The sequence below is a fragment of the Motacilla alba genome, chromosome 1 (genome assembly GCF_015832195.1).
Source record: "Motacilla alba alba isolate MOTALB_02 chromosome 1, Motacilla_alba_V1.0_pri, whole genome shotgun sequence".
NCBI lineage: Eukaryota > Metazoa > Chordata > Aves > Passeriformes > Motacillidae > Motacilla > Motacilla alba.
In genome coordinates, this window is record NC_052016.1 from 38,155,166 (window position 1) to 38,166,337 (window position 11,172).

The 11,172-nt window shown below is 48.0% G+C and overlaps 1 protein-coding gene across 1 annotated transcript; it reads right to left on the bottom strand.

The window, feature by feature from the left end:
- Window positions 1-1,633: 1,633 nt before the first annotated feature.
- NECAP1 (NECAP endocytosis associated 1) lies at window positions 1,634-8,431 on the bottom strand. The gene is made up of 8 exons (XM_038152874.1): window positions 8,232-8,431; window positions 6,779-6,879; window positions 6,525-6,629; window positions 6,051-6,132; window positions 5,540-5,648; window positions 5,261-5,447; window positions 4,009-4,102; window positions 1,634-3,898 (listed from the first exon to the last, which is right to left on the bottom strand). The coding sequence occupies exons 1-8, from the start codon at window positions 8,327-8,329 to the stop codon at window positions 3,850-3,852; spliced, it is 825 nt and encodes a 274-aa protein (XP_038008802.1). The 5' UTR covers window positions 8,330-8,431; the 3' UTR covers window positions 1,634-3,849.
- Between the last annotated feature and the right edge of the window lie 2,741 nt (window positions 8,432-11,172).

The following is an 11,172-nucleotide window of genomic DNA, read 5'->3' on the forward strand; positions in this document are numbered from 1 at the left end:
TGTGGTAAGAACAGTTGCTGCATGGCTCTGAGACACAAAGTCACAGAACACAGAACATAATTAGTGGGAGAAGGGGCAGGGAAATACACACATCCCACCTCAACTACAGCTCCCACAGAAGTATTGACAACCAAAAACCAGACAAAACTGGGATCTTCCCTTTGACACTTGTTTCCTGATTCTATGTACTACAGCCTGTCTCCCAACTGGAAGAAAGGGAAAACTTGTACAGGACTCACCAAGCTGTGCATTCTAGCAGATCTTGCTGTGAGGAAAGGCATGGGGCCTGGGAAGATCTCCACCCATGACTAAGCTCTCCCCCATGAACTGTTTCCCAGTCTTCTGTGCTTTTTTATGCACAAACAGGAATATATCCCAGCACTTCCCTTAGGTGAACTTCATTGAACTTCATCTGAAAATTCTCCTGCTCTGGAGAGAGACTCCTTCTGCTGCAAGTACCTACTGAAAGGTCTGAGAAGCTCCACCATAGCTTATGGGTAAAATGCCACATCTTGTCCCTGCCAGGACCTATACAATATACCCATCCTATTTATAAAAATAAGGTAAAAGCTTTGGTCCTAGAACCGAAAAAATGTCTTTTTTTTTTTTTTCCAGCCACTACAGATACTAGAATACTTGACAATTCAAATACCTGACTTGAAAGGTCAAGACTTCTTCTCTTTACTCAGGCCACAAGACTTGTGTTGTACTTCCAACACAGCCATATACACAGCTTTGCTGTCTGGCAGAGGAACATGGAGCAAGCATGCTGTGCAAGATGGCTGCAAGCAGGCTTGATAGAACAATGTCAGGGCCCTGAACATATTCACCTCCTGGGGGACTGGCTGGACTCAGGTCCAGCTTCAGTAATAGAGGTGTTTGGCTTTGAGAAACTTCAGCAGCATTTGCCTTATCATAGCTAAGTGTCTCACCCTTGGACCCTGCCTGAGCTAGCACAGCCATGCCTGGCCATGTCCCTGTCTGGCCACATACCCTGCTATCTAAATCCTTATCCTGACATGCTCTGATCTTTGTGCTTAGGTACTTCAGGACTGCTCCTCTGCTGGTGAGGCCACTGCCCCTGCCTGCCCTGCTGTGACTTATCTTCCTGCTTCCTCTCTTTCCAAGCAGCCTGTCCTTGCTGCCCTAACAAAGGGCCCACTTGGCTCACCTTGACTATCTCTCTAGTAGGCAGAAACTGTTTCCCATCTACCAGCACAGAAAGAATAATTTCTGAAAATATCTGCAGGCTGTAGAAGCCTTTAATGTCTGAGATGCTAAATATCAGAGTAACTAAGTCTTCTCACTTGCCTGTTTTATCCACACTCTTACCAAGTCCCACAGGAACCTACACTCAGGTCTGTTTCCATGTTGTTGATTTGTGTTTGGTATTGTGTGAGTTTTCTGCTGTATGTGGAACAGCCGTGTCATTTTTGTGTCCTTTTTCCACACTCCTACCTCTTTGCCCAGACAGAGCCTGAACCCATCACTCCTGAAGTTGCTCTTGTTCAGTCTGCAGGCCACAATAGATGTGCAGAAGGGTAAGCAGGATGTGAGGATCTTGCTGGAGACATGAAGATATTCAACCTAGAGGCTTCCAAAGCAAAAACAATTTGACAACTTAGAAGACTCATGACATTTTTTTCCCCAGTATTACTTGTTTAATTACCATTTGCACCAGTACATCTTATGCTTTATATACATATATCTTTAATTTTTGCTTCTTCAGCTTTTCAAATACATAATATATTATCTCCAGAATACTAAGACAATACAGAAGAGGCTCCTAGTTAGTTGTTAATTGGTGCCATCAACTTCCTTGGTTGGGGAATTGATACATAGTTGAAATGACAGGACCTCACAAGGATGTGAGCAAACAAAAAGTAGACAAAGAAAACAAAATGCCAGCCCAGGAGTCTGTGATGTTGCTTGCAGACTACAGCCATCCACAAGTTCAGGAGGCAAGGAGCTGAAGTACAGTGAGACTGCAGGAGTGACTATGAAGGCAGGGGAGGGCTGGCAGGGGAAAACACCAAGAGGGCCAGGGAAACAGGGTTAAATGACTACTTAAAATACATCCAAGAGCAGTCTGGTCCCCACTTCCACAAGTGGAACTGCAGCAGCGTTAGAGCTATTTCAAGAATGTTGCTTCCCAGAGGGATGGTCTAAGTGAAACCTTCTTCAAAATGCCCTCACTGTAGCCAGACGAAAATGACAAAAGACTTTTGCCAATACAAGGTGCAAAACTACTCTTTTAAAATCCTCACCAGAAAATTTTTGCCCAAAGGGAAACATTTCCTTGCAATGGTGTGCTAGAGACACAAAAGTGTTGCTGCGTTGAGTGTTCAAAACAGGAAGAAGCCTTCCAGCAAAGCACCAATGCCCTAGTGCTCCAGCAACTGGGTACAGCCAAGAGTTACTGAGATCAACTTCCCAGCTAGTGTTCTGGCTTCTGTGCCAGCATGAAGGGTAGCAATTCAGCAGTGTGAGGTTTCCAGCCTGCCCTGTGAATTCGCCCACAGTAATCAGACTTACAGCCCAGATCACATCCACAGCTGCTGAAGTAGTGTGCACACTGCCTCAGGAAACTCTCCCAAAGAAAAAAAGTAGGAAGTCATGGCTTTTTACCTCTTTCTAACTCCCTTAACCACACATGAAATAGAGGGGGCTTGGACACATTAAAAATAAAAATATAAGTTCCAATAACCAGCTCACATCCCTAAAAGTTGGACTTGGAAGAAAAGTCATAATAAGGAACAGAGGTGGGAGAATTTTGCTCCCACATATCTCAGGATCGAGCCTACTACACATTTCTTGCTCAAATGAGTGAGTTAAAAAGGGGAAGGAGACTGTCCCTTCATCAGAGAATAATCTATTGTCCCACCACAATTCTTATTGTAGATATGCAATACTTGTAACACAGTGCCAAGTCACAACACAAGGCCAGGGCTCAGGATAGTGATGCAGGAACATGAAATGCTGAGTGGTGGGAATCACCTGGTTGTCATCTAGTGCAAGTAACTACCAAATTGTAAAAACAGGCTTTTTTTTTTTTTTTTCCCTTAAAGCTATTTCCAGTTAAAACAGCTCAGTGACAGTGAGGCCTTTGCCAGGGGAGAAAGGAGTTAAAATGAGAGGAAGCTCCTCCAATGAACCTGCAATCCAAATCAGGAGCCTCGAGATAGGGTGCCCAGCTGGAACTACAGCGCAACAGCAGCAGGCCTGCTCAAGGACTTGCATGACTCCTCCCACAGGAGCACAAGGACATGCAGCACTACCAAGAATTGCACCAAAGATGGAAGAGTAGTGTGTGCATGGGGAAGAGTCACTCCTCACCACAGATGTCATTAATCCAAGAGGGTTTTGTGTTAAGAAAAGACCTATCTCTTCAGAGGTTCCATTTAGCAAGTGTAGCCAAATGCAGCTGTCCTCAGCACCGCAAGCTGTAGGGGCTGCAGTCACTACTGAAAAAAGCAACAGCCTAGCCAGAGAAAATCTGAAGGACAAGGAACCCAGAGGCACCTACCCAGCCTCCTCCTGTACCCACTTTCTTCAAGATTCTTGCTTTCCCTGTATGGAAAGACAGGGAAAAATAGCTAGGATGTACCAGGTAATGGCCAAGTAGATGGAGGTGATAAGGCTACCTCTCTTCTCCTTGCCCATCTTGGGAGGAGTCAGTATGTTCTCTTTAGGTTCAGTGGGATCAAAAATACTAAGTTTAAGTGAAGGTCTGATCTAAAAATGAAGGATTGTCCCAATTTGATTGAAGACTAGAGAGGTTTGTGCCCTCTCTGATCCCATTTGGTGCCTCTAGGTCATCAATTTGTCCCATTCCACTGCTTTGATCATTCAGAACTGGACCCAGTTGGACTGCTGAGGAGCCTGATTGGGAACAGCACTGAAACAAAAAAAGGAAAATCAAATGAACAGATGCAGAATGACTTCTTCTGGTTCTTCCCACACCCATCAGGATACTACCCTTCTTGTGTTCCATTCATCACAGTTTACCTGGATGCAGTGCTGAAGTCTCCCCAGAGGTCTGTGGTAGCTGATACTGGTGCCTTGGACGCAGCTGCAGGAGCATCTAAATCTAAAAGAATATCTAAGCCAGAAGAGAGAGAGAGAGAAAAAAAATACATCACCTTATCCAGAAAACCCTACAGGCATTTTAACTGTCAGCTTAAACAAATTCCTGCTGGATGCAGGGCAGAAAATCTTTGAAGGGACTCCAGCTTTCCCTGCAGAAGTCAGACTTTTTGAGGGGCTTGTTATAACAGCATCTCCTTTTGCTGAACGTGCACAACTCCAGCTGACGTTGTACCTCCAGCAAGGGTACACGGCCTGCAGGAACTATTCAGTCTCCACTCAGCACACCACCTCACACATTTGCCACTTATTACCTCTCCCAGCAGCCATAAGGCTCACTCAACCCAAGCTCAGCAATCGTAACAGCTGCCAAACAGGCACTGGGAGACCACATGAGCCCTACTCAGAAGCTCATGTTTTCTTCTCATTCAAACCTGTGGACAGCACTGCTGAAGTCTCTGCCTTCACAAAGGGATCATCAGCTCTCCAGACACCTCTGCATAGTCACACTTTTAGCACAGCATCCAGAAGACTGCAGCAACCTCTTTGTTACAGTATCACAGGACGATTTAAGTTGGAAGGGACCTCCAAAGATCATCTCATCCAGTCCCACTGCCATGCCATGAGCAGGGACATCTTGCACTAAATCAGGTTATTCAAAGCCCTGTCTAATACGGTCTTGAACACTTCTAATGAAGGGGTATCCACTGCTTCTCTGGGCAACCTGTTCCAGGGCTTCACCACCCTCAGGGTAAAAATTTCTTCTTTATATCCAATTTAAATCTACCCTCTTTCAGTTTAAGCCTTTACCCTTTTCCTTGTCACTACAAGCCCTGGTAAGAAGTCTTTCTCCATCTTTCTTACAAGCTCTCTTTACATAGTGAAACATCTCGCCAGAGCCTTGTCCTCTCCAGGCTAAACAACCCCAACCCTCTCAGTCTTTCTTCACAGGAGAGTTGTTCCAGCCTTCTGACCATTCCCATGGCCTTCCTCTGGACCCAATATAACAGGTCCACATCTTTCTTGCACTGGAGACACTGGAGCTGCCAAAGAGACCAAAATCCTTGGGACACACCATGTCTCAGAGGGCACTTCTGGCACTAGGCTGAACACAGTTTGCTGAAGAAGCATCTGCCAGTGTCTTATGAACCGCTGGCTCAGTGCTAAGGTTTACCTGCACTGCTTGCATTACTGGATTTCTGCACAGGTGGTGGTGTGACATGGTTGGCAATGGCTGTGGAGGAAGGGGGAGGTATAGGAGGGACTGCAATTTTGCCTCCAGGTGGGGGTGGCAGCAGGCTTAGGCCCCCTGATCCAGACACACGGGGCTTGGCTGCTCCTCCTTTCTTTGACGTCATGTTCTGTGTTTAAAAAAAAAAACAACAAGGAAGTGTAAAGAAGAGTCTCCGCTGGCACATCCAGAGAAAGAAGCAGGGTAAATTGGTCTGCTTACCCCAATGTTTAGTTTGATGGTCTGCCCTTCCTTAAACCCTAAGTCTAATTTGGGACGTGTGTCAGCTTCCTGGGACTCCTTGGAGATTTCAGTCTCCTGCTTCACCCACCTAAAAAGAAGAGAGGAAAACATGAGACCCTATGGCAAAAAGGAACAGTGTTTTAGAAAAATGTGTGGTTTCTCTCTCCATCCCACCAGACTACTTCACCTTGTCAAACCAGCTACCTCCCTACTCCTGGTGTCACACAGCACAAAGCTGGGACCACCACAAACCCATGAAGCTGTTTAACACTGCACCTGGAGCACCACAGGACCTAAGCTTAACACTTACAGATCTGACCCTGCAGGGGCTCTCAGCTTGCATGACTGCTGGCAGCACACACGAGTGTCCCTTGCCAGAGCAGGGCTTCAGGGCCACCCCAAGGAAACCTGTGTCAAATGAACATGCACCACCTCCCACCACGTTCTACAGGCCACAGGAAAAATAGCATTCCAGAAAAGCAAAACTCACTTGAAGTGATCCTGCAAAGAGACGTTGAAGTCAAAGGCATCACCCCGATCTGTGAAGCCAATGCCTATAAAAGCACTTCGTCCTAGCAAGGAGACAGGAGGAGTCACTGGAGGAGCCCTGCAACTGGGCCACAAATCCCTCTGCTTGTCCTAAACCACTCTGTGCTACCTTCCTCTGACACACCTGCAGATGGATGCCAGCAGCTCACAGCAGATCATTGTCCCCAGCCTTCAGGATGCACCCTTCTTTCCACAGGGCATGCTTGGAAACTAAATGTTCCTTCCCAGCCCAGCCCCTGGACTCTGTGCAACGCAGAGAACCTCCTCTGTTTACCCTGTCCTCAGACCCCTCCAGACACACCACCTGACCTTTTCCACATTCCTAACACCATTTTCATCTTCCTGGCACACTCCCAGCTCCATCTGGGTCTCCTCCACCCCTAGCATTTGGCACTTACATTGGCCTGCAACTCACCGGTCCCATCCTGAATTCGAATGACAAAGTAGCGGCTGGAATCTGCCACAGTCTCCACTGCAATGCCAGGGTATTGATCTATAGGAGCCTGGGCAAAAAGCTCTCCTGCAGACAAAGAATCAGGTGTTAAGAAGAGCAACCCCTTCCTAAAGTGTGGCCAGGGCTGCCATGCACAGCTCTGGGCAGGCTTAGAAACACAGGCTCGGGGCAGCAATCACAGTCATAGCCTTGGCAGGGCACAGCCTTTCTCTTACCTGAAACCTTATCCTCCAGTTTTATGTAAGCAGTTTTGCCTTTGGAGGTGACACGAAGCCGCCCTGTCCAGTCTGGATGGTCCAGTTTCCAGTCAGACGCCCTGAAAGGAAGAGCAGCTGAACACTGACCTTAGTCAATCTCCCCAGTTCTGCCCAGCCACCTCAGCGGAAGTCTCTGCCCCCAAACCCTCAACCCCTGCAGCTGCCTCATTCCATTTCCCTCCCCAAAAAAGACATGGGGTCTCAGCCCCTCTCTTGCTGCTGCCAACTGACACACGACTGTGACTGGCATCTCTGGGAAAAGGGAAAGAGACACAGTCCAGAGAACATCAACTCCTCACCTTTATAAATTTGCAAAAAAGGGGAGACAGAAGCACAGAAACTCACTTGAACAGAAAATCCACAAAAGCAACTTGTGAGCATTGGGAAGACCCCAAAAATTAACAAGTAACATGCTGAAAAGACACTCCATTATTCTACCCTGCGACTGTAAAATAACAGTGAGTATTTCATAGCCTAGAGGCAGCTGACTTACACCAGGCAAAACACACACACACAGACATTTTGACTGACCCATCACACTCTGCCACAGGCTCTTGTGAAGGAAAAAAAAAAAAAGAAAGAGAGGAAAAACCCAACTACAGCATCACAGAATATTCTGAGTTGAAAGGGACCCACAAGGATCACTGAATCCAGCTCCTGGCCCTGCACAGGATATCCCAAAAAATGACACCATGTGCCTTGGACAGCATTGTCCAAACGCTTCCTAAACTCTGGCAGGCTTGGTGCTATAAAATCTACAGGATTTTATAACTGGAAACAAACATCCTTGGCCAGGCACAACATCCGCCTACAGTCTGTCAGGCTCAGGGAGTTCACAAACCCACTGCTCCAGCAGGCCTGTGGGCACACCTTACAAAGCCACACTCTGCTGCTTTTGGCTGACCAGAGAAGGCTTTTCTAACTGCTGGTTCTTCAGCCTCTTCTTAAAAATCACCCCAATTTCCTCCTGCTTTCCTCCCGGCCACTGCGAGAGCCACCAGGCCAAATCCAACGTGCCGTTACAGCACATCAGTGCCACATCCCAGGGACCCCAGCAAACCGGGAGCAGACGTGAGCTCTGCCCGGAACAGCAAGCTGCCCCTCGCCCCCTGCCCCTCACTGACAGAGCAGCCCCTGCTCCTCCACAGCACGGAGCGGAGGCTCCCCTGCCTTCAGGCGCTGACCACCTGCCCACAAGAGGCAATTCCAGCCGGCGGCTCCTCCCGAGCTCGGCCGGAGGGGGCTCAGGGGATGGCCAGACCTGCTCGCGGCCACAGGACACGGCTTTCCCACGCGACGAGGCCGGGCGACGGCACGGCACGGCACGGCACAGCCCCCGCTACCCTGCGGGCAGGGCCTGGGGCAAGCCGGGCCGCGCCGGGGCGATCGCGGGCGCCGCACGCTCCCTCACCTGTACCCGCGGTTGGAGGTGCGCGGCGGGATGCGGTAGACGTTGACATCGGGCTTCACGCAGAGAACGGACTCGTACTCCAGCTCGGCCGCCGCCATGTCGGCCGCGAAGCCCGGCGAGGAGCGAGCGGCGGGAGCCTAGTGACCAGCGGCGCTGCCCACCGCCATCTTTGATGAGGGCAGATACCGCCTGGGGGCGCCGGCGCGGCCGCCAGACGCGGGCCACGTTGGTGAAGCGGATGGAGCCATCTTGGGTGCTGGCAGCGGGGGCGGGAAGGCGCCATCTTGGAGCCGCCCCTGACACAGCAGCGGCGGCCGGCGCCATGTTGAGGCCTGGCAGGGCCCGCGGCGGGGCTGGCGCGGCCATGTTTGGTGGGGGCGCCGGGCAGCGGGAAGGGCCGGGCGGCGGGATGGCGGCAGCGGCGCGGGTAGTTGTGCCGCCACACCGTATCGACCTGCTCGTCTGCATCCCCCGGGGCTGCTCCCTGCCGCCCCGAGGGGTTCAGTGCCAGTGTTCTTTCTGTGGTGCGGGGATTAGGTGGCTTTTTGGTACGGGAGCAAGCCAAAAAGGGAACGCGGCGCCGAGCGCGACCGGGTTTGCTGCTGGAAGTGATGGAAATGGCAGCTGTGCAAAGCTTAGTTTTAGGAGTGGGTCTTTCCCCAGAGAAGGGTAGATACTACCCCCACAGGGTGTAGATAGTAGTTTATTTGTCAGTAATGATAAGGCTGGCAGCATTTAAACCACTCTTTTAATGGTGGCTTCTCAGAGGAGACTGGTGTTGAAGTTCAGTGCTGTGCAGCGTCCTGTGACTGAATCTCAAAAAGTACCAGTGTTTAATCTGAAAAGTGGAAGAAAAGGCTTAAGAGAAGTTTAAAAACTACATAGAGCCGTGTCTGAGCATTCCATGTCAAGCATTAGAACAGGCTGCCTAGGGGGGTAGCGGAGTCATCAGCCCTGGAGGTGTTAAGGCAAAAATAATCACTGAAACATCATTAAGATTTAGGTTTTGGTTTGGTTTTTTGTTTGGTTTGGTTTTTGGTTTTGTTTGTTTGCTTGGGATTTTGGGGTTTTCTGTTTGGTTTTTGCAGGGGTGTTTGATTTTGTTTGTTAGTTTGTTTGCTTGGGAAATAGCATTAGTTAATGCAGAGCAGACAGCTATTCCCAGCCATGGCTGTCTAGTCACCATTCTCTATGTTTTTTCTTGTTCTATAACTTTTTAAGATCAAGGACCAGTACAGCATTCAGAATTCAAGAAGAAACTTACATTTACCTTTTTACCTTTTGGATGGAGTTGCTTGTTGACCTAATTTTTCATTAAAACTTCCTGCAGTGACTGCTAATTTTTTCATTGAGCACTAATAACTTATTGGGAGTACACCCCTCCATGTGCATAGTTACGGCTGCTTTTCCAAGTTCAGTGATTCACAATTAGCAGTATTAAGTTTCACCTCCCTCTTCACAGTGCTGTCATTCAGCGTGCCACAGTCCTCCTACGGTCCCTCTAGGAGGAGAGCATCTCGGATGAGGGAGTGGCAAAGGGCCAACATAAGGCATGCGAGCAAAGACTCAGAAGCAGCACCAGAACGCCAGGAATAGATCTCCCATTCAATTCCATTGAGACTTAGCCAGCAGAGAACATAACATTCTTTAGCTTGGTTCAAATGAGCATCTCTGGACCAAAAAAATATAAAGCACTGCAAATAACCACTGAAGTTTAAATTTTTATTCATTTATTACTTTTTTTTTTTTTTAAAGGATTAATCAGAGAGGTTGAAATCTTGAAATAAAACATTTAACCTGGAGGATAGAACTGTTAAGGACCTCCCTGCAAAGCAGGGCTTGACTGGCAGGTCCCATGGTGGTGACCCGGCCATTTGTCCCTCAGCCAAGAGGAGCCCATAGGAGTAAGCTCCTATCAGCACTGCCTGTCTGGGCCCGAGGAGTCCCCCTGGCAGGATGGCAGCTGAGAATGAGATGAAGCTACAGGAATTTTCCTGGCAGGCTGCTGACAGCCTGTCTATCTTTGTGGGTACAGCTCAGCCTTGGCCGGTCTTCCTTTCTCTGGTTTTGTGTTGGAGGCAGCATCTGTGTCTTTCACAGACACGCTCAGGAGCAGAAGTCTGCTCTGTCACGTCATTTTCCAGACCAAAACCAAAATACTGAAGCTGATTCTTGTATGTCTGGGCATTTCTGCTAGCAGTCTCGATTTCCCAAATTGTGAAAGGAGAGGGAGAACCCCCTTGTTAAACATTAGAAATGCCTTGCCCTGGAAGTCTTCCATTTTTATTGTCTTGCCACATTTTGTGCAGATCACCATTTCAGTTAAGCACTTCTAACTTTTTGTCAGTCAAATTCCTTTTTAAAAAATAGACTTTTAATACCCTGAAAAGTAAAAGGCAGATTAAAATCCTTTTGTCATGACCAGTCACAGTTTGGTGAGTACAGTGTTCCTTATTTGATGAAGCAAACTGTCTCAAACTGGGACAGAAGCTGATCTGGATTGGTAAAAATCCTAGAAATGAGATTAGCTAGGTGAACGTACTGTCCTGGTAAGACATAGAAATGGCTACAAGACAATGGCAGATCAGACATTTCACAGCGACGTAGCAGGGTTAGGACTTAGAATTACTTCCAGCAAAGGTCACGCTGTGTCAACAGGCAAGATGTCATTCAGTTGTCTTCCAGAATATAGTAAATGTTTGTGATTATAATTCTATTAATATTTCATTTTGAGCACTATTCTATTTTGACAGTTTTGAGAAACTTCCTGTGGTTTGACTGTTTATCTTTGAGCAGATGATATCTAAATCTTGAAATTACATTCAAATGAGTCATTTTATCAGGGTGAAAGAACACAGCACACACAGGATGCATGCAGGAAAAAAAAATGCAGTTCCTAAAATGTCATGTGAGAACTTTTTCAGTTGCTCCAGAGACAGGA

Coding starts and splice junctions, on each gene's coding strand:
- NECAP1 (XM_038152874.1), bottom strand. CDS start 8,329: ATGGCGGCGGCCGAGCTGGAGTACGAGTCCGTTCTCTGCGTGAAGCCC. Junction 6,880..8,231: donor ACCTCCAACCGCGGGTACAG/GTGAGGGAGCGT, acceptor TCTTCCTTTCAG/GGCGTCTGACTGGAAACTGG. Junction 6,630..6,778: donor ACTGGAGGATAAGGTTTCAG/GTAAGAGAAAGG, acceptor CTTTGTCTGCAG/GAGAGCTTTTTGCCCAGGCT.